The following is a 23,655-nucleotide window of genomic DNA, read 5'->3' on the forward strand; positions in this document are numbered from 1 at the left end:
CGTAAGACTCTAATCCCCACTTAACCAGCAGAACACCGGAAGTGGCACTAGGGCTCCAAGTGAAAAAGTGCTAGCCTCCAGTGAAAAAGCTTATAGACCGTGCCCAAACACTGAGTTTAAACTCATTACAGACAAAAATTTAAGACCCTATCTCAAAATAAATGGTATAAAAAGGATTGGAGACATGGGCCAGCAGTATAGCACCTGACTAGCAAGTGTGAGGCTTTGACTGTAGACCCCAGTCCCACTGACCAAAAAACAAATTGTCTACCTTCCTCTTGCACTTTACCTCACTTTGTCAGAGGAAGAAACCCCATAAAACATGGTGGAAATGTGCAACTTGAGTCAGAGTGTAGCCTAGTAAAGTAAATGGCGACTGTCATTCAGTTTGTCGATATATCTGTCTAGCTATCTTTCTCCCTGGCAAGAACCAGCTCTAGTTGTACTAGAGCAACAGCCCACAGTGAAAGAGATAGAGGCTGAGAGAAACCAAAAGTCAGTGCGTAGATTGCATGTTTCATGTGTCAAGCTCTTGGTTCCTTTACTTCTTTCAGTTACCATGCTTCTCATGAATACCTACAATGTATCAGGCACTGCACTGGTCCCAGTGCTGAGCTTTGGGAGTTAATGCTGCTTTCCAGGCCCCACTCCAAACCCACAAACCTTACTGGAGTTAGCAGCTAGGTTTTGGTTTTGGTTTTGAATGAGACAGTCTCCTCCATATGTAGCCCAGACTAGCCTCGAACTCACGAGCCTCCTGCTTCAGCTTCCCTAGGGCTGGCATTATATATGGGCACTGCCATGTCTGGCTTTTTAAAAAATTAAAGGGTCACATGGCCTAATAACTATCCTCTTTCCAGTTTCTTCATGTTGTAAAACTAATTATATTGGCCCAGCTGCCTCAGAGAAATTCTGGGTAGGTCAGTGAGAAAACAAATAAAGAAGTACTTTGTTGTTGTTGTTATATTTTGTTTAGGCTAAGCCTAGTACTTGAACTGAGGGCCTCACACTCTCCCTCAGATTTTTAAAAAAAGCTATGACTCATACTCTACCACTTGAGGTATGCCTCCAGTCTGGCTTTTTGCTTGTTAATTGAATATGGAGTCTTGTGGACTTTTCTTCCCTGGCTGGCCTCAAATTGCAATCCTCCAGTTCTTAGCCTTCTGAGTATATAGGTTTACAGGAGTGTGCTACCCATGCCCAGCTAGAAGTGCTTTAGGTTATTAAAATAATTTATTATTAATAGGAGTAGTGGCATAACAACAAAGATTTAAAGGCTGCGTTTCACAGAACTAGCCCTTCCAAGGCTGTAACTGAACATGACCCTGTACCAATAATTCAGAATGTATAAGTACATAGTTCTTAATATATACACACACACATAATTCTGTTAACAATTAACTGACTTCATTTAATCTCCGTAGATAAACTGTGGGAGACAGGTGGAGATATTGTTGTACCCGTGTTATCAATAAGAAACATAAAACTCAGAGAGTCGAATTATAACTTGTTTATAGTAACAAGGTTGATAAGGGTCTTAAGTTCTCTGACTCCAGAGTAAAAACTTTTACCAGCATGTTATGCCTCCTCTGAATATCTGTAATGTAAAACCCTAAAATTCAACATGCTCCACAATCAGAAACCTTTTGAATATCAATATGACACCACACATAGAAAGTCCCATATCCTAAGACTTTGTTTCATGTACAAGCATTTTAAAATTTTTATATAGAATTGCCTTTGGCTTATGTGTTTAAGATATATAATAACACAAATAAATTTTGGAATTTGGACTTGGGTTCCAGTCTCAAGATAACTCATGAATATGCAAACATTTCAAATAGCCCAAAATGTCCAAAATGCGAAGCATTTCTGGTCCTAAGCCTTTAAGATAAGGGCTATTCCACCTATGCTGGTAATATTATTGGAAAATTTCTACTTTGAAGTAGTGGATAGCATCCTAAAACTACAGAGAATCATTTCTGTCACTCAGGTAGAAGTCTCACATGAGTGGTTTATTCCATCCTCAGTTATCTTCCTTCACAGACTACTGTGTGTGTGTGTGTGTATGTATGTATGTGTGTGTGTGTATGTATGTGTTGGTCTTGGAGCTTGAACTCAGGGCCTGGGCTCTGTCCCTGAATTTTCTGCTCAGGGCTACTGCTCAGGGCTAGTGCTCTACCACTTTCAGCCACAGCTCCACTTCCCATTTTCTGATGGTTAATTGGAGATAAAAGTCTCACAGACTTACCTGCTCAGGCTGGCTTTGAACCACAATTCTCAGATCTTAGCCTCGTGAGTAACTAGCGCCCAGCAACTCCTTTGTTATGACTATCCAGACATTGATTTAATTAGGAGACTATTTTCCTACCTTAAGTACTATATTCCCAAGCTACAGCTGGTGAAACAGGAAGGGACAGAGAAAGCAGGCACTGTAAGAGAAGGATATGGAAGTGAAGCCTAGGGGAGAGCATGTGGAGGTTCAGGGGTACTTGCCAAAATTCGATATAAATTCTTGCCATATGGAAGGAAGCACAGCCCCTAGCTGGTCTCTGCTACTGCTTGGTAAACATTTCTGTGTGCACCATGGGTGTGCAGACCCTTACCTTGCCGGGAATATCCAGAAGAATTTTCCCAGACCCTCAAAGAGATCCCACTCTGCTTCCTGGTTCCTCCCAGTGCTGCCGCAAGTGTTACTTGTTTACAAGGCCTTCGTCACAGGCTCTTCGGCTGCTGTGACAGAGGCTGCTCATCCTCATGGCTCCTGCCCTTTGTAAAGTTCAGTGTCATTATCCTAAGCAGCAGAATTAACATCTCCCAGAACTTATTAATTACCCAGGCAATTTGCTAATAAGCACAATGTACACGTGTTATTCTGTTTATTTGTTCATTCATCCATGAAGTGAATATTTCTCGAGCATTACCTTACTTTATAGGAAACACTATGCTAGACAGTGGTAATCACAACACACTATAACCCTTCTTTAGTCTTGTGGCTATACAACAGAGAAATATAGAATTTATTACAAAGATCTATGACAGGAAAAGAGATTCATGGTCTGGGAATGTGGTGTTAGTAGTAGAGTACTTGCCTAGCATGCATGAGGCCCTGGCTTCAATTCCTTGATACCCCATAAGCAAAACAATAAATAAATAAAAGATAAAAACTCAAAGAAAAAAACATTAAAATTAGTCAAATAATATTGTAAGTTTAAAAAAGAAAGGATTCATGGAGCCAGGTACTAGTGACTTACACCTAGTAACCCTAGCTACTCAGGAGGCTGAGACTTGAGGATCAAGGTTCCAAGCCACCCGGGCAGGAAAGTACATGAGACTGTTATGTCCAATTAAACACCAAAAAGCTAGCGTGTGTGTGTGCATGCGTACACACACACACACACACACACACACACACACACACACACACACAAAAGCGTCCATGGTACTATGTAAAGTGAATGGGACTATGTAACTTTATACTTCAGCAACACTTTGAGGTTAATAAATAATTGCCCTCAATTTTATTTTTTAATTGTCTTTATTTGTTTATTTTTGCCAGTCCTGGGGCTTGAACTCAGGGCCTGAGCGCTGTCCCTGGCTTCTTTTTGCTCAAGGCTAGCACTCTGCCACTTGAGCCACAGCGCCACCTCTGGCTTTTTCTATATATGTGGTGCTGAGGAATCGAACCCAGGGCTTCATGTATACGAGGTGAGCACTTTACCACTAGACCATATTCCCAGCCCTGTCGTCAATTTTATAGATGAGGAAATTGAAGTTCAAAGAGGCCAAGTGGTTTACCCCAAATCACACAGCTAGTAAATAGGCAGAGAAGAGATTCAAACCCATGCAGTCATATTCTAGATCTCACTTTCTTAATGGCTGTATATTAATTACCTTAGCAATGTGTGAAGCCTTGTACTTTTGGGTTCTGGCTTAACGGCAAATGTGTGGCATTGCAATTGTTTCCAATTAGTTGTGGCTGTGGTTTGGTGCATTTGTTCAAAGAAAGTGTCCATGCAAAGCAGAGGTCACGTGCTAGGCCTAGTGGATATGCTCAGCATATAAATAATAATGGCATTCTGAAAAGGCTGGGATTTATTGGCCTCGCCACATTTGTTTCCCATTAGCTTATGCTACTCAAATACAAACAGTAAAGCATGTGTTTACATTGCTGTGGACACGGAAAACCAGGCCCCAAAGCATTCCTTGCAGGTTGCATAAAGCTGAACATCCAAATAGTTCCAAATCAGTTTTGTAAGCCCAGCTTAATAGCTTTAAAATGTAACCTGGATTCCACATATTTAAAAAAAAATGCCTAGAGAGATTATGTGAATAGCCAAGAGACAAAAGCAACGAAATCCTCAAAATATGTACTAGGTTTCTTATTTGCAGTATCTAATTTGTTATTGATCCTTTATTTTTAAAATGCTAAAGAGCTTAAAGAAAACTCTTAGCTGTGTAGCAGCAGTAATGGAATTTTTCATTTGATTGTAACCAGCTATCTGAAGCTTTGCAAAACAAACACATTCATGATGAGCATGTTTGGTTAGTTAAGATATAGTAGATGGCCAGACTAGGGAAGAGGAACTAGAAGCATCCAGCATAACTAATAGCCTTGTTCTCATCTCCCCTCCCCTACCTTCTCACCCAATAGTGAAAGGCTTTCCCATCAAGATACACTTAAGGCCTAGCAGTTGAGAAAATGGCATTGAATCGGATGTTATCAGAAGTAAAGGCAATCAAGTTGGCAAAAATATGAAATGAAATCCCTACTAGCTAATGTCTGTACCCAAGTTATGTTTTTCCTTGGAGAGTTCCAAATTTAAGGAAAAACAGCCAGGCACCTATGGCTCATGTCTATAATCCTAGCTACTTAGGAAGGCTGAGATATGAGGATTGTGATTCAAAGCCAGCCCAGGCAGGAAAATCTGTGAGACTCTTATCTTCACTAAAACAACCCCAAAAGCCAGAAGTAGAGCTGTGATTCAAGAAGTAGAATGCTAGCCTTGAACAAAAAAAAGATCAGGGACAGCACCCAGGCTCTAGTTCAAACCCTAGGAGTGGGACACACACACACACACACACACACACACACACACACACGAACAAAAGGCATTTCTTTCAAATTTATTATTCAGTGACAATAAGCAACTCATGCCCATGGCTGTTCTCTGAGCCCTAGTGTGCACCCCTAATGTGGGAAACAGGAATGGCTGACTTCCCTATTACACAAATTGTAAGAGAGGATTCGATGGCTATGTGAGAAATGTACATTCAATCCTAGCAGTGTGTGAAGCTAATAAGGTTTATATCTCTACGATCAGGATAATAACAAGAGCCACATTATTTATATCACAGACAGATCAAGAGTTGCTATGCTCACTGGCCTAATTTCAGCATATTTGATCCCCTTAGGAACAAGAAGTACCCTTTGATCTTTGTTCTCTTGTCAACCAAGCAGGAAAAAAGGCTTTAGCCAAATCATATTGTCCCATGCTGCAGAACCCCTTTCTTATCTTGGTTAGGTCTTTAAGAATTATGAAATGGCTGTACTTTAGAAAGTCTTTTTTTCCTCTTACTCTGGGCTTCTAATTTCCTTAGGCTTTTTGTTTCCTTTTATCACACAACCCTGAGTACCTGTTCCCAGAATAACTTTCAGTGTTTCCTTTTCTAATCAAATGAAGTCAATCAAGAGTATTTTAATTAACTACAAAGACAAAAGGTCATGATGGCCATGAGTAAGTGAAAAGGAAATTATCACATTGCATTGAATTTTAAAACATCGTCTGAAGAGCCTTTAAGAAGGATTCCAGAACACACATAGTTTTAACATGATTTGGGCATAAAGATGTTTTCAGCCAGGCACTAGTGACTTGCCTGTAATCCTAGCTACTTAGGAGGCTGAGACTTGTGGATAGATTGAAAAGTCCATGAAACTCTTATCTCCAATTAACCATCAAAAAGCCAGAAGTGGGGGCTGGGGATATGGCCTAGTGGCAAGAGTGCTTGCCTCATATACATGAAGCCCTGAGTTCAATTCCCCAGCATCACATATACAGAAAACGGCCAGAAGTGGCGCTGTGACTCAAGTGGTAGAGTGCTAGCCTTGAGCAAAAAGAAGCCAGGGACAGTGCTCAGGCCCTGAGTCCAAGCCCCAGGACTGGCAAAAAAAAAAAAAAAAAAAAAGCCAGAAGTGGATCTGTGGCTCAAGTGATAAGAGTACTAGCCTTGAGCAAGAAAGCTAAGGGACAGTGCCCAGGCTCTGAATTCAAACTCCAATATTGGCAGAAAAAAAAAGAGAAATGGTTTTAGAGACTTTCTGAGAAGCAGAATAATACCAGAGAAGTTGTAAATGGTAGCCTAAACAGGTGATCGTGCAGGCCACAGCTTGTCAGAAGGCAGAGGTGAGAGGATCACTTTAAAACAAAATAGGACATCATCTCAAATATTTGAATTTAAAAAACCCTCAGTATAATCTGTGTCTCATGTATAATAAAGTGCTTGGACAGGTAGAGTTAAAAATGTCAAACTTGCATTCTATCTCATATGTATTTATTCAGACCCCACTCACACAGCCTAGGGAACTTTATTATTCAGCCTTCTATTTTAACTAGAGCCCTAAGTGATTCTTCTAGAAACTGTAGACTTACTCCCATGGTGACTGAGTCTGCTATGCACCATGTACATGCCCTTTACTAATCTTATTAAAGACATAATCCAAAATATGGAGTTTTATGAATGTTCCTGATAAGCATATCTTTGTTTATATAAGAAAAAGAACGGTAGCAATGTAAATATTTAGTACTAGGAAAATTGTTAAGTAAGTTTTGATAAATCCTTTAATCACAAGATGCCTTGTGACTACACTTAGCACATTTACTCATAAAAATCCTGAGAGGCACGTGTTATTTCTCTCATTTTACAGATGTCGATATTGACCTTTTGAGATATTAATCAGCTTATTTGAAAATATAGATTGACTAGAAAAATGAGAATTCCAACTCATGCCTGCCTGGCTCTGCATAAAAATAAGCATTCTTAAGCTACATTTAGGCACACAAAACAGCCAGGCACTGATGGCTCACACCTGTAATCCTAGCTACGCTGGAAGCTAAGATCTGAGGGTCACAGTTCAAAGCCAGCCTGGGCAGGAAAGTCCATGGACTCTTATCTCCAATAAAGTACTCAGAAAAAGCCAGAAGTGGCACTGTGGCTCAAAGTGGTAGAGTGCTAGCCTTGAGCAAAAGAACTCAGGGACAGCACCCAGGCTCTGAGTTCAAGACCCACGACTGACAAAAAGAAAAGATCTTAAGTTTGACACTAGCCTGGGCTACCTTGTGAGACCTGCCTCCAAAAAATCCAGACCTTCTTATGTGTGGCACTTATGTATCTAACTAAAATATTTGATACTAAAATATAAATAGATTGTGTGCTTAGTCAACTATTATAGTCTCAGTGGCTAAAACAGAGCTGGACAGCGAGTAGTGGTGAGAGAAAAGGCTGGGTTGTGAAGAGCCTTGTGCCCTCTATAATAGGGAGTGGATAGCAGATGCATCTGACTTTAGAGATTGGCTTTGGGAAGACTAGAATGAAATAATCAGACATCTGCTTTAATAAGACACTTGACATTGATAATCATTATCAAAAGCCCTTAGGCTTTTGTGTTGAGGCTCTCCTAATTTCCTTTTTATGAAGTGAATGTTCAGTCTGAAAGACATTGTAAAGAGTGAAAGGGGAAAGAAAAAAATTTGATACCGTGCATTGTAATTAGCTGGTTTTGTTCCTGGGCCACATTCCAGGCTACATGAAATCCACATGGCAAATCCTCCTCCTCGACCCATTACTGTTCTTTCAACACTGCCATTTTAATCTCTTCTTTAAGATTTTTTTATTAATCATAACTTTCTAGGTTTGGATATGTTTTGTTAGTGTGTGATGGAATACACTCATCAGTAGCTGTGTGAAATAGTTTAAAAGTACATTATAAACTGGGCACCAGTGGCTCATACCTGTAATCCTAGCTACTCAGGAGGCTGAGATCTGAGGATGGCAGTTCAGAACCAGCCCAGGGAAGAAAGTCTGTGGTACTCTTAACTCCAATTAACCAACAAAAAAAGCCTGAAGTGGAGCTGTGACTCAAGTGGTAGAGTGCTAGCTTTGAGTGCAAAATTTGCTCAGAGACAGTGTCCAGGCCCTGAACTCAAGCCCCAGGACCATCACACACACGCGTGTGCGCGCACACACACACACACACACACACACACACACACACGGTATAATCCTTCGTGCTGGAATTGTCTCCAAAATGGGACTAGTTTAACACCTAAGAAAGTAATCTGACTGGCAAAGTTATAAATACTATTTTAATTGTACTTGATTTTAAACTGAGCCATCCATGATTACTTGGGGCATTATATATGAGCTAGGAAAATGTACTCAAACTATGTACTCAAAGTCTATACATGTTTTAGCTTCCTCCAGAATGAATCTCTGGTTAATTCTACAATTAATCAGAGCTTTGGCTGTCTCCTTTTGTATGAGGACATGGAACTAGCTTTTAAAGAATTAAAGATGCTATGATGCTCCATTCTGTTTCAGTTCCCTAAAACATTAATTGAGTGACTACTGTGTAGCCAAACACTGCCCTAAATGCTGTGGAGTTTAAATTTGAAATCCCTGGACAGCTCACACAGCCTGGTGATGTGTACAAATAAATAATATCAAATACCAAGTCACATGCAGAAAGTGGCATTTAAGGGAGAGATGAAAGAAGCAGTGGCCTGAGATGGGAAAGGAGAATTATAATGATTATTTGCCAACAGGACTTGATTAAGGACACATTATTTGAACTTGAAATGAAGTGAAGAACAGCTCTTCATAAGCCTCACTTAATGTTTACTGAAAGTATTAGTAATAAGCTCAAATATGAGCTGTACTGTAAAAATAGCAAGTTGCTGATCTGTATTTTTTTAATGTAGTTCAAGTAGCCCAGGACACACACAAAGGATACGTTCTTGAAAGTTCATTTAAAATATTTGAGTCAAAACTTATTTTCTCATAAGAAATTATGAAAGGAGGAGGAGTTTGGAGATTCTGCATAATACACAGAGCTACTATAGGCTAGCCATACAATTTCTCAAAAAATGATTTGTGGACCTTGAAAGCCACAAGATCAAACCCACCTACACACAGTTCTAAAAAGTTGTTCAATTTATCTTTTTGACAGTGTTAATATTTGCACCAATGGTGTAAATACAATGCTGAGTACAATTGTTGGCACGGCATTATTGTGACCATCACTGGCATCCACTGACAGGAAAAGAAGAAACAATTTCACTCAAGGATTTCATTGCTGAAGCACTGTTTTATGTGGCACTGACACTTAAGTTCAATTGTTTTAATTTTTTTAATAGGAAGGTCACAAAATGTTTATGCTGTGAACTATGTCAGTATATATTTCCAGGAAAAGCACTTGTTTGAGATGAGTTAACTGGAAGCTAAGCTAGCCTCTCTTTTTGGTTAAACTTGAGAGAATGGGTGGTAAAGTATAAAGTATGTTTCTAGAAAGTAATGCTGTGGCTCAAAGTGGTAGAGCACTAGCCTTGAGTGAAAGACCTCAGGGTCAGAGCTCAGGCCCTGAGTTCAAGCCCCAGGATGAACATCAATAGCAAAAAGCTTAATAGAAACTATGGTTCTACAGGCTTCAGTATTTACTAGACATTTTCTTAGACAGGAAGAAAGAGAGCCTGTCCACTCAAGGAAGACAACTAGTAGTATTTATTGCCAATGCTAAATTCTAGCTTTAAGAGAAAACTAAAATATTTCAAAAGTGATATCTGCCACCATGAACTTTGGAGCTTCTCACTAAAAGTCTAATCTTTGATGAAGTTAGAGCTGATCGTAATGAAGATTTTTTTTTCCATATCATATGAAGAAAGGTGTCAAAGCTTAAAGGACTTGCATAGCTAGTGAGCCAATATTTTCCACATGATTCATATATGATGATGCAAAATGACTAAAACACTCGCTTGAAGTTCAAAACATACCAATGGATTTTAATGTAACACAGCATGAAATGCTCATTTATATGGTTTCATATTCCACATTGCAACCACTTGTTCAGTGTATTCTCCCTCCAATTTCCCTCCTTTATTCTCTCTGCCCCCTACACACACACACACACACACACACACACACACACACACACACTTTGTGTGTGGTGGGGCAGGATTTTCTGTGAATTTTTCATGCAAAACAACAAACACATCGCATCAATCTGAAAGGACAAAACACACATGATAATCCAGCTATCTCACCTTAAGCCACATATTGGAGAGATTTGTGAACATATAAATGAATCCCATATTCATTCATTGGTTTATTTTTATTAGCATATATTTGCAAAGGGATTTCTTTGTCATCTTTCCATACATGCATGCCATGTACTTTAGTAGAATTCACCTTCTGTATTATTCTTTCTTATCTCCCCTTTAACAAATAATTTTAACACGTTTCCCTGAAACAGTCCCTGAAAGCCCCCCCTCCATTTTACACTTTTTTTGTCTTTTCTTTTTTGGTACTAGGGACCAAACCCAGGACATTGCACTTGCTAGGCAAGTGCTTTGCCACTAAGCTACATCCCAGCCCTTACACTACTTTGTCATTCTTTCCTTTATGGTCTAGATTCTACATATGAGAAAGAGCATGTGATACTTGCCTTTCTCAGTCTGCTGTATTGAAAAATCTCTAGAGTAGCTGCACTAATTTATATTCCCACCAACAATGTATGAGGATTTTCCCCTTTCCCCCCCCCCCCACATCCTCACTAACATTAATTGTGGTCTGTTCTCTTGATTTTTCTGACTGTTCTATATAACTAATGCTTTAACTAAAATATGACATGGTGAAGTTCTTGTTTGGCCTTGCCTGCAGTACTAAACTCAGTCAGTACTTACATGACCATCTCTTTGTCAAGATTAGATGCATTTTCTGCTATTATTTTACTGAGTAGGTTTTCTATGTCATTAGCCTTCACCTCTTAATATTTTTTCACTGCCCATGATTTGTAGGCTTGGACTTTTAATGGTATCCCAGAAGTCTCGCGGGTCACTTCCACTTGTACTTAGATTTCTTTTCTTTATTTTCATCTGCATGTTTTGAAACATCTATCTTGTTTTCAAACACTGATAATCTTTCTTTTCTTTTCTTTTCTTTTTTTTTGCCAGTCCTGGGCCTTGGACTCAAGGTCTGAGCACTGTCCCTGGCTTCAGTTTGCTCAAGGCCAGCACTCTGCCACTTGAGCCACAGCGCCACTTCTGGCCATTTTCTATATATCTGGTGCTGGGGAATCAAACCCAGGGCTTCATTTATATGAGTCAAGCACTCTTGCCACTAGGCCATATTCCCGGCCCCCTGATATTCTTTCTTTAATCCCATCTACTAGAGTCAATTTCAACTGAGTTTCTTATGTGAGTTATTGAGCCTTTCATTTCCAGAATTTAAATTTGATTTGTTCTGAATTTCCCTATCTTCACGGAGCTGCCCCTTTATGTCTTGCATTGTCTACTATATTTTATTCAGCTCATAATTTGAATTTCTTCGTATTATTCAGGTGTTTATTCGTATCCTTTTTCATTTCATTGATCATTTTATTATTTCTTGGAGATGTTATCCATTTTACAGTCATTCATGTTCATTACTATGAGGTTATTTTTGAGTTTTGAAGGGGTCATGTTCCTTTTTTTTCCCCATATTTCTTGTGTTTCTGCACTGAGTCTTACACATGTGAGGTCAAATAATTGATCGAAAGAATTCATCACCTATAGTCTTTCCATTGAAATATTCCTCATGTTTAGGCAAGACAATGTAGTGGCTGGGTTGAGGTGCTAGTTGTCAACAAGGGACTTCGGCATGGCTCAAACTCCATCCAGTAGTTCATACATGTGAGGGGAAGGAATCTGTACAAGCCTCCTGATAGAAGATCTGGACATGGGACCCTCATTCTCCATACATGGCAACACCCACAAACGCGCTGTACAGTTTCCTGAGATGGATCTCAGTGCTTTCACACTTTTCCCAGAATTCACCTCTCTGTGGAGGGAGGAGACAAGGGAAGTCATGTGATTCAGACCTGCCTGGCAGCTGACACACGGCCAGGATGCTGTTCCAAAGGTGGGTTCTCAGTTATTTCAGACCCTGCCCAACAATTCACCTCACAGTATGGAGGAAGCAATTAGGAATATGGCCTAGTGGCAAGGGTGCTTGCCTCGTATACATGAAGCCCTGGGTTTGATTCCTCAGCACCACATATATAGAAAATGGCCAGAAGTGGCGCTGTGGCTCAAGAGGTAGAGTGCTAGCCTTGAGCAAAAAGAAGCCAGGGACAGTGCTCAGGCCCTGAGTCCAAGCCCCCGGACTGGCAAAAAAAAATAGATCTGGGTTCTAGATCTTTAGACCAGCCTAGAAGCAAACACATACTAGGATACAGTTCCCAGAGGTGGTGGGTATTCATGGTCTTTGAGCTGATCCTGAAGGTCCCTTTGCTTTTGGAATTAGATGCCTGTGAGTATCATGAGATTCAGATGGCCTGAGCTTAGCACCTCTAGCTGCTAATACATATCCAGGAGGCAGGCCTCGGAAGCCAAATGCTATACTAGCCACAGACTCAGTGCTTTGTTTCAGTTGCAACTCTCAGACAATAGAACTTGCTCTTTGCCAAGAAGGGAGGGGCTTATAGTCATGGTGCCCTTCACTGCCAGATCTCCCAGCTGTTTTAGCTTCTCTGTGGGACCATGTCTAACCTTCTTTGCCTCCATAATGGAAATATAATGGCTGTCTCCCAACCAGACATTGTGGCAGGGCATCCCAAAACTCCCTAAGCTGTGATTATTCTTTGTTTTCATACTTCCAGAGTAACTCAAACAATAGGCCCTCTCTCAAGACTGTGCTCTGTTGTAGCTCTTGGTAGTAATAGCAGTGACAGAGTATCTTTCTATACCAAGACTAGCCTTCCATATTTAACAGTCAATGTCTCACCAAATACCAGACTAAGGCTAAGGATTGTGGGAGGTATGAATTTACAGTGGAGCTAGAATCCACTGTCTATCACAAGGGCCTTCTGTCTTACTTTGTAGATTGCTTCTTCACTTTCCTCTCCAATCCAGAGATGGCTCTTGGAATTGTTTGCTGCTTTTCTCTGTTGCTTCTTTTACACCATGCCTTTCTTCTGTCCTTTTACCTTGTTCAAGATTTCCAGTGCTCTTTCTCTTTTTCTCACTTCAGAATAAAGTGTCTCATATATTAGTACTTGACTCTTCTCATTCATGGAGACAAAACAATGGGTGCTTCTGATCTGCCATCTTACTTCTCCAATGCCATTAAGATTGTTACCAAGAAAGCTGTGCACCAGTGGCTCATGCCTATAATCCTAGCTACTCAGGAGACTGAGATCTGAGGAACACAGTTCAAAGCTATCCTGGGCAGGAAAATTTGTGAGACTCTTACCCCAATTAAACATCAAAAAGCCAGAAATGGAGTTGCAGCTTAAGTAATAGAGTGCTAACCTTGAGCAGAAAAGGTCAGGGACAGTACCTAGGCTCTGAGTTCAAGCCCCAGTACTGGCACTAATAATAATAATAATAATAATAATAATAATAATAAGTGTGACTAAGAGAAGTAAAAAATGGAGGATGGGGCAAAAGCTAGAACAGGACTAGCGAATATGAACTTGAAGCCTTAGAGATGGTGAAGAAAATTACAATAGTTGAGAGCTGTCCCCAGGCACAATCTAGGTTGCAAGCTTGGGTCTAGGGTTCAAACAGATGTAGGGGGAGGGAGCCCCACAAAATTCAGCCAAGTGACTGGAAAACCACGCACTAAAGATCATAACAAACTTATCCCTTCTTAAGCATATTATCAAGAGTAAAGCATTCATTTTAAGCCCCCATTTTATATGAGTACAGCTAGTCTTTTAATGCCATGGGAAGTGTTTGTGTTTCAATGTGGCAAATGTAAATATGGTTCTAAGGGACTTTCATCAAGATCTTTTCTGATCTTGATGATCATGTTTTAAGTCCCCCATCAGTATGTTCTCCTACCATAGAGACTTCCAGAAACTTAGATAACATGGCATGGGAAAGACTAGTGCAGTGTATACTGTGACTTCTTGTGATATAAGAGGAATGAAGGAATTTAATCACGTCAAATGCTATGGGAAAATCCAGAAGTTGGAACCTCTAAAAAAGAAAATGCCCACATACCCCACGAACACATATTTACGTTTAGAAATGACTTTTGGACATGGTGTCGTACTGTGCTTCCCAAGCCGCTCTCACACTTCTGGGTTCAAGCAAACTTCCTGCCTCAGCCTTCCTAGTATCCAGGACTATAGACATATGCTACTGTACCCAGTGAAAACTTAAAAAAAAAATAAAACGTCATAATGATTCTTATTAGTACTAGACTTATCCGAAAAAATAGGAAGAGCTGTTGCATTTCTGATTGTTTTCTTTCAGCTCCTGAGAACCATGTCTGTGCCAAAAGGTCGAGTTGTGGATAAAAACTTGGATGAGGAAGGGCTGGAGAGTGGCGACTGCGGTGATGATGAAGATGAGTGCATTGGAGCTTCCGGCGACGGCGTGATGAAGGTGAAGAATCAGCTCCGCTTCCTGGCAGGTAAGCCAGTGCTGCCCTTAACATGGCATCGCGCAGAAATGAAAACTCAATTGCATCTGCCCTCTGGATTTCTCCAAAAAAGCTTTACAGCACACAATACCAGGAACCCTTCAGGGAAGGACTATACTCTCAAAAAGTAACGGTTTTAGGTAATCTCTTTTTTTTTTTTTTTTTTTTTTTTGCCAGTCCTGGGCCTTGGACTCAGGGCCTGAGCACTGTCCCTGGCTTCTTTTTGCTCAAGGCTAGCACTCTACCACTTGAGCCACAGCGCCACTTCTGGCCATTTTCTATATATGTGGTACTGAGGAATCGAACCCAGGGCTTCATGCAAGCTAGGCAAGCACTCTTAGGGAATCTTTTTTTTATCTCTGGTAGAGTAGATTAGAAGTTTAACTTCCTGTTTTTCATTGTCCAAAAAAATGAAATGACCTCATCAACTAGCTCAGTCTGTCATTGGAGAGTGCCTTGATTCTTCTCAGTCGTAAAAAGAAATGTAACCTTAGGTGTCCTATGAGAACCAAAGATGGGACAACTTTCAATGGAAGACATTTGCTAACCTCTCTCTTCCTCACATAGCACATGTGTTTTGTTTTCTCAAAAGCACTTTGACACAGATAGGGCAGAGCTACATTAAAAAAAAACAAACACCAAAAAACAGCAGTTCCAGGTACCACTGGCTCAGACCTATAATCCTAGCTAGTCAGGACGCTGAGATCTGAGGACTGCAGTTTGAAGCCAGCCTGTGTGGGAAAGTCCAATTAGTCACCAAAAAGCCAGAGGTGGAGCTGTGGCTCAAGTGATAGAATGGTAGTCTTGAGGAAGAAAGCTCAAGAACAGTACCAAGGCACACTAAGTTCAAGCCCAAGGACTGTCACCAAAAATAAAAATTAAATTAATTTTTTTAAAAACACAGAAAAAAGGGCTGGGGATATGGCCTAGTGGCAAGAGAGCTTGCCTCGTATACATGAGGCCCTGGGTTCGATTCCCTAGCACCACATATACAGAAAACGGCCAGAAGTGGCGCTGTGGCTCAAGTGGCAGAGTGCTAGCCTTGAGCAAAAGGAAGCCAGGGACAGTGCTCAGGCCCTGAGTCCAAGGCCTAGGACTGGCAAAAAAAAAAAAAAAAAAAAAAAAAAAAACAGAAAAAAGATAGAGAGATGTTGAGGTTAAGATGTTGAGGTTGTTGCAAAGCAACAACAAAAATTCCCCCAGGTTTGTTTGTGTTCCACATCACAACTTTCAAATAGGTATGTGTTCTTCTATTTTAGGTGTAAGAAAACTGGGGCATAAAGAAGAAATGAGATTTCTCAACATGGGACAGTAGGAACTCTAGCCTGGGACCTGAAACTTTCAGCACCATACACTTTCCTTTGCAGTGCACAAATTTCTACCTGAAACCATGTTAGCTATTGCCTCCTAGCTGCTACATGCTCCTATTTTTCTTCCAGTTTCTTTCCTAGTTCATCTTTATGACCCTAGCCTATAAGTTGCTGTCATCCACATCTCTGTATTTTCTTTCTTCTCCAGAGAGAGAACACACACACACACACACACATACACACACACACACACACACACACACACACACACCTTATCCACTTGCCCTCTTTTACCTAAGTTTTAATAATGTAACTCCTTTTTTTAATGGGTAAAAGCAACTAATACAAATTCTGCCCTCTTAACTTTTAGGTGTACAATACAGTATTGTTCATTTGTTTCACATTGTTTAGCAACCGATCTCTAGGAGATTTTTCTTTTTTTTACCTTGTATGGCTAAAATTCTATGCTCATTGAAAAGCATATCCTCATTTTCTGTTCCTGATGCCCTGGGAACTTATATAATCTTTCTAGTTCAATACCAGTTTAATTGCTTTAGAGACCTCATATAAAGTAGAGTCATGCACTATTTGTCCTTCAATGATTGGCTTACTTCACTTAGTTTAAAGCCCTCCAATTTCCTCCATGTTTAGCATAAACAGGATTTCATTCTTTCTTTTATTGTTGTTTTAGAAGTGATACACAGCAGGGTTACCTTTACATATATTGAGTGATAGGTACATTTCTTTCCTTTTGCTTAGTATCAGCTGTTCCCTTCTTCTCTCTCATTCCCTTCCTCCCATCACCGCCCTTGAGTTGGGCCTCTCTGCGGTACTTTTTCACGGCCTTTCCATTGATTCTGTGCCCTCCTCCCACCTTCAGATGTGCACGTGTAGACACCCTATATGAGATAAAGAAGACAGAGTCATCTAAAAATGATGACGGATTAAGAAGAGGTCCTTTGATTTCCTTTTAAAAGCTGAATAATATTCCATTGTATGTATGACTACTGTTTCCTTATCTGTTCCCCCATCAGTGGGCGTTGAGATGATTTCTGCTTCTTGCCTACTGTAGATGAGGTTGCCATAAACAGCCTTTGTTATAGCACTGTGGAGATAAGTCAGATAATCATTACCCCCAGTCTCAACTGTTTGCCTGTCTCACACCTCCACCTGCTTATGAATCATTTCTGTCTGGCTTTCTCATTGCCACTCCAAACTTGGTGTGTCACAGGCTCAATTTCTCAACCAGCCAACTCACACTGGTTCACTCTTTGTCTCTTTGTTTTCTACTGTCAGTCACTGGGTCCTAAAACGCAAGGAAAAAGTATTGCCCTTCAAATACAGCTAGGATGCAAATCCCTGTTGATTCCTTCTTGGTCATTTTTCTGCTTCTGTCACTGCTTCCTTTCATTTTCCCTCCTTCCATCTTCCTGCATAAGCAATTGCAACCAAATCCTAAGTGTTTTCTAGGCTAAGGCCAGAAGTATTGAGAGCCTTAGGGTAGAAGATTAGAGAACAAAGAATCAGGGACCCAGGCAGAAGTTTCCATCAATTCATCACGCCCAGATGCCAGGTTAATCTTTCTAAAGCATCTCATACCTTGCCTAGCTCAGCCACCTTCATCCTTTCCTCATTGCCTTGAGGATAAAGCTCAGAATTCAGAAAGAGCTTTCTAGTCTAGCCTAAATTATCTTTCCTGGTTTTGTTTCCTACATTGGCCCCATAGGAACCCTGTACTTTGTTAAGAAACAGCCATGTTTGTACCCCAGGATCTTCTTAAATACACAGTTCTGGTTTCTATATTCATGCCCTGCTCATGTTTATTTCCATACAGATAAACATCTTTTCTTCTTTCTTAAAGCATTACCTGTCCATCAACGTGCAATTCAAGTATGATGCACTGAAAAGAAAACAGGGTTTTGGAATAGAGCAAACCTGTATTTGAATTTGATTTTTTGGTAATGGTATTGGAGTTTTAACTTGGTCTCACTCCTGCTAGGTTGATACTCTACCAATCCCTCTCCCTCCAGCCCCTAACTCTACTTCTTTTGTGCTAGCATGACCTGGAACAAGTTTCTTCGTTTCTTCTCTAAGTCTCCATTCATTCATCCATCCAATGAGGTCATAATCTCAACTTCACAGGTAACCTGCATGAGTATTATAGCAAAGGGAAAAGTTTATAAAGCATCTAGCCCAGAAGCTAACATATACTAGCACATAATACTTGTTAGTGGTTTGTTTAAAAAAAAAAAAAGGGTTCCACAATCTGAAAAAGTCTACAATCCTGAAGCATTTTGTGATTTCTTTCTTTTTTCTTTCTTTCTTTTTTTTTTGCCAGTTCTGGGGCTTTTGAACTCAGGGCCTGAGCACTGTCCCTGGCTTCTTTTTGCTCAAGGCTAGCACTCTGCCACTTGAGCCACAGCGCCACTTCTGGCCATTTTCTATATATGTGGTGCTGGGGAATTGAACCCATGTTCATGTATGGGAGGTAAGCACTCTTGCCACTAGGCCATATTCCTAGCAATCTGAAGCATTTTCAATACAAGATATTCAGCCTGTACCTGAAGTGCAAGGTTGCCCCAATAATGCATCAAAACGTTTAACTAGTCCCAACACTTACCTGAAATTTAGCACTGTCCCTACTTCGCCAGAAAAGTCTCTACTTCTGCCTACTCATTGTTTTCTGCTGTGAGCCACATCCTTATCCATTTGAAAATGATTCCACAATGACTTTGTGACTTAGCTTTTTAAAACAGTGCTGGGTATGGGACCTTGTCAATTACTTCCTTGACTTCCCTTTAGCCACATACCCATTGATCCTCTCAAAGAATTCTAGTCAGGTTGTTAGATGTGATTAATCCTAAGTGCTTTGAAAAACTTACTGGAAAATACTACACAAAAGGTGGTTGATTTAACTTATAGGACAAATGATTCATGGCCTTCAATCCACTTGCCAAACCAGATCAGTTATCTTGCCAACCAGAAATTCTTTGGAACCCCATTAAAGTGCTTCATTAGCTAGGTACTGGTGGCTCATAGCTATGATCCTAGCTACTCAGGAGGCTGAGGCTGAGATCACAGTTCAAAGCCAGCCTGGGCAGGAAAGTCCATGAGACTCTTATCTCCAATGAACCACCAGTAAACCAGAAGTGGTGCTGTGACTCAAAGTGGTAGAGCACTAGCCTTGAGCTGAAGAGCTCAGGGACAGTGCCCAAGCACGCAGACATCCAGACTGTGAACTCAAGCACTATGACAAACAAACAAACAAAGCTCCTTCATGGAGAAGAGACTCACTGCCAATCTTCTGCATTCATGGCATAATAGCTATTTGGGCTGATAAGCAATACACTTTGGTCAGCTGATACATAATTTTACCCAAAATTTGGGTACATACCATGTAGACCTGGTGACTCATCAACACCCATTTATTTAGTCGACGTAACTTGGAACATTATGTGTATTTGTAATTTCATTTAGGACTGCAAATTGTTTCCTTCAAAAGACAACTTGGGACTCTAGAGCATGGCTCAGATTATGTCATTTCTCTTGTCTTTCCCTTTTGTCTCTGAACAGACCTTTTGTACCATTATTAGCAAGTGATCTTATTTATTGGCTGACTTCCCTGACTTACTTTCTATCTCCTTTTGATAAGCTAAACAAAGTACAGGACACTCAGGGTCTATTCCTGGCTTTGCTTTGACCTCCCATTGGTCTCAAGGAACTGTTTTGTTTTGTTTTGTTGGTTCTGGGGCTTGAATCACAGCTCAAAGTGCCCATCCCTAAGAAACTTTTTAGAAGTCATTCTCCATCTATAAAATAAGGAGAATTCCCAAATAACTCCTACAAAACCATTTTAGTGCCAGCATTCTGTGATTATGCTCATTTCTTTGCTTCGGTACCTAGAAAGGTACTTATCAGTCTCTGAGGGATATCTTCTTTTACATTATCTTCAAGTTCCTTGTTCTCTTCTTCTAAGCTCTATTTTCATTTGTAAAACATGATTTTCAGCTGCTACCCATAGCTTACACCTATACTCCTGTTATTCAGGAGGTTGAGATCTGGAGAGCACAATCAAAGCCAGCCCCGACAGGAAAGTCTGTGAGACTCATCTCCAATTAATGACCATAAGGCCGCAAATGGAGCTTTGGTTCAAATTGTAGAGCACCGGCATGGAGCAGAAAAAAACAAGGGACTGAACAGTACCTAAACCCTGAGTTTAAGCACCAGTACAAAAAAAAAAAAAGAAAGAAAGAAAGAATAAGAAAAACGCCTCTCATTTTCTTTATTCTAACCCCTGTGATCTTTGTCAGGAAAATCCAGCTTTCTTCCAATGGTTGCTCTCACCTAGCCCCAAAAAGCACTTGTATCGGCATGCTAATAACGTGTCTTTAGCATTTTTCAAGCTTCCTAGGGTGTATTCACTTTTAAAAAAATATTTCATATCACCAAGTTGTACCAAGTATTCTTTTTTCTATAATTCTTTTTTTTAATTTAAAATAGAATTTGAGGAGCAATTTCTAATATATTTTGATCTTTGCAGAGGACTCAATATCTTCCTAATTTAAAAAAAAAACACAGGATATTTTACTCCTCTACAAGTGGGGTTTTTTTCTCATTTTTCAGCAGGCAACATTTGTTCTAATTCATATTTTCAGATGTCACTCACGGCAAGAGGCCTAGTAGCATAAATTTCCTCAATTGGTTTTGTCATACTTACCAGACCAGCCAATTAATAAATTACTTATAAGGACTTACATCTCACTTTATGAGGGTCTGATATGACAGTTTAGAACAGTTAAATAATTGAAGTGTCTCACCTTTCCTGTGCACACAAGTATGTTAGAAGTAGGACTGTGAAAGGAGTGATATTGATCAAGATATATTGTATTCATAAACTTTTATGAATATACTATAAAGTGTATGAATACACTATAAAGTGGTGGTAGTGGTCATAGGGCTTGAACTAGCACTCTCACTTTAAGCCACAGCCCCACTTATGGTTTTCTGGTGGTTAATTGGAAATAAGAGTCTCACAGACTATCCTGCCCAGGCTGGCTTTGAGTCGTGATCCTCAGATGTCAGCCTACAGAGTAGCTAGGATTATAGGCATGAGCCACCAGCACCTAGCTTAAACTGCTTTGTGTAATGGCAACTCCATTCATTGTACAACTGCATAATGATACTAAAAGGAAAAAAGAAAGAAGAAAGAGGAAGAAAGGAAGGAAGGAAGGAAGGAAGGAAGGAAGGAAGGAAGGAAGGAAGGAAGGAAGGAAGGAAGGAAGGAAGGAAGGAAGCCATACAGAAAAGAAAGCCATACAGAAAGAGAAAAACTGTATTTGGTCAAAAAAATAATGGCTTTAAAACTATTTTCTAATTGCTGTTTCTTTGAAGAACGTTGACACTCTTAGACCCTGTCCTGCAGTGACTCTTTCCAAACTTAGGGATGTCAGTCCCTCAAGCTTGGGACGTCAGTTACTTATTGGGAAACAGAATCCATGTGGTAGAAAAATAGCACACTCTCTCCAACTCTTAGGGTAGGAGAGCTTGCGACATCATTGGGAGGACATTATATCTACAGAGTCAGGCAAACTGGGTCTGTTCTGTCGCCGTCACTTCCCAATATTGTAGCCTTAGACAAAGTCACTTGGCTGCTCTGAGCCTCCATTTCTTCATTTCTCAAAATGGTCATAAAATACTCGCAGCTCTGACCACCTCGTTAATCGTTGAAACACATGTGATCATGGATAAGAAACATGCTTAATATAATACAAAGCAGCATGCCCATTTAGAGTAATATTCTATTGTTCAATACCATTGAGTTCTAAATTAATTTTGCTTGCCAAAACCCGTTAGCTAAAATGACAAATGAAGTCCCAAATGTTCTGTCCAACAATTTGGATTTTACATATGCTCCCCTTTTATCTCCAAAGATGGCATTTTTCAGTAACTTCTTTTTAGCCCAGGGTGGTCTAAAGTGAGAAGGTATTTAAACAATGACAAATATGTCTGCCAAGTTGTACAAATAACCACATAGTCGCAGCAGTAGGAGGCGCCTACATCTTGAAAGAATCACAGCTCATTAGGTTTTGTTTTCTTTGGTGGTAGTGGGGCAGCAAGGGCAGAGGTGGACAACTAGGAGAGGAGAGTCAAAAAGGGGCCCCTGATTCTTTCCATTCTATCTTGCTCTTAGCCACAAGCATTGTGCTTTCATGTCTTGATCTTTTCTTTTAGAGATCAAATGCCATAGGGAAGCTGAGGGAAGCAAGGCTTGCTATAATAGCACTTTGTATACAGATACATACCACGTGGTTCGTGCTCCTAGATTGACAACACAGCCAATTCCAGTTCACCCTCGAGCTTTATACAGCTCATGGGGCTCACAAAGAAGGACTTCCATGTGAGATTTAGCAATTCAGATGTGTACAAGAAAGGAGTCTTGGGCTGGGAATGTGGCTTAGTGGTAGAGTACATGCCTTGCATGTATGAAGCCCCGGGCTCGATTCCTCAGCATCACATAAACAGAAAAGGCCAGAAACAGTGCCGTGGCTCAAGAGGTAGAGTGCTAGCCTTGAGCAAAAAGAAGCTCAGGGACAGTGCTCAGGCCCTGAGTCCAAGCCCCAGGACTGGCAAAAAAAAACAAAAGAAGCCTTCCCCTGGGAATTACTACAAATAAGCTGATGATAGATGAGAGTAAGATAAGATAATATCTTTTCCTAAAGTTTCCAAAACCTGAAACACTTTGGAGGCTATGTTATTTAGGACAAAATTATTTTTTGGTTTGATTTTCTAGGTCTCCTGCTCTGTAATACTTTCTCAATGAGCCATTAGAGTATGTGGCTAGGGGTTGGGTGGGAGAACAATGGTGTAGAGATTGGACTTGCTTGCTCACGCCTGTAATTCTAGCTACTCTGGAGGCTGAGATCTTAGGATCGCAGTTGAATCCAGCCTAGGCAGGAAAGCCCATGAGACTCTTAACTTCAATTAATCACCAGAAAACCAGAGGTGGTGCTATGACTTAAAGTAGTGGTAGAGTACTAGCCTTGAGTGCAAAAGCTCAGGGCCCATGCCTAGGCCCTGAGTTCAAGCCCCATGACCAACAAAAAAGAGAGGGAGGGGCTGGGGATATGGCCTAGTGGCAAGAGAGCTTGCCTCATATACATGAGGCCCTGGGTTCGATTCCCCAGCACCACATATACAGAAAACGGCCAGAAGTGGCGCTGTGGCTCAAGTGGCAGAGTGCTAGCCTTGAGCAAAAAGAAGCCAGGGACAGTGCTCAGGCCCTGAGTCCAAGCCCCAGGACTGGCCAAAAAAAAAAAAAGAGAGGGAGTGATTTGGTACTCCTCTGCTAGTAAAGCACGGCCCAAACTTCAAGCTGAGCTGCCAAACAGAAGTGAAGTAATCCCTGTAATCAAATAATTTCCCTATCCAACCATGAACATTTTGGGATAGTAGCAAGCATGTCATGTTCTCCTACGTGTACACTTTTCATCCTGAACATGCTAGTGAGCCTTCCCCCTGCTCTCACACACACTGTTCTTGGAAACCAGAATTCCTGGAGTCCCCTCCACTGCCTTTTATTCTATTGCTCCTGACGTCTGTCAGTAAGCTACAAATTAGAAGATTCTGTCTGTGCTGATGCTCCCTTCCTCTTCTCGTCTGTTTA

The 23,655-nt window shown here is 40.6% G+C and overlaps 1 protein-coding gene across 1 annotated transcript in view; it reads left to right on the top strand.

The window, feature by feature from the left end:
- Positions 1 to 23,655, top strand: part of Gpc3 (glypican 3) — a 393,667-nt gene that overhangs the window by 332,358 nt on the left and 37,654 nt on the right. Inside the window, exon 7 of the mRNA XM_048335774.1 lies at positions 14,514 to 14,673. Within this exon, the coding sequence (XP_048191731.1) occupies positions 14,514 to 14,673 (160 nt within the window). The remainder of the gene's footprint in view (positions 1 to 14,513; positions 14,674 to 23,655) is intronic.

Source organism: Perognathus longimembris, chromosome 28, assembly GCF_023159225.1.
Source record: "Perognathus longimembris pacificus isolate PPM17 chromosome 28, ASM2315922v1, whole genome shotgun sequence".
Taxonomy (NCBI): domain Eukaryota; kingdom Metazoa; phylum Chordata; class Mammalia; order Rodentia; family Heteromyidae; genus Perognathus; species Perognathus longimembris.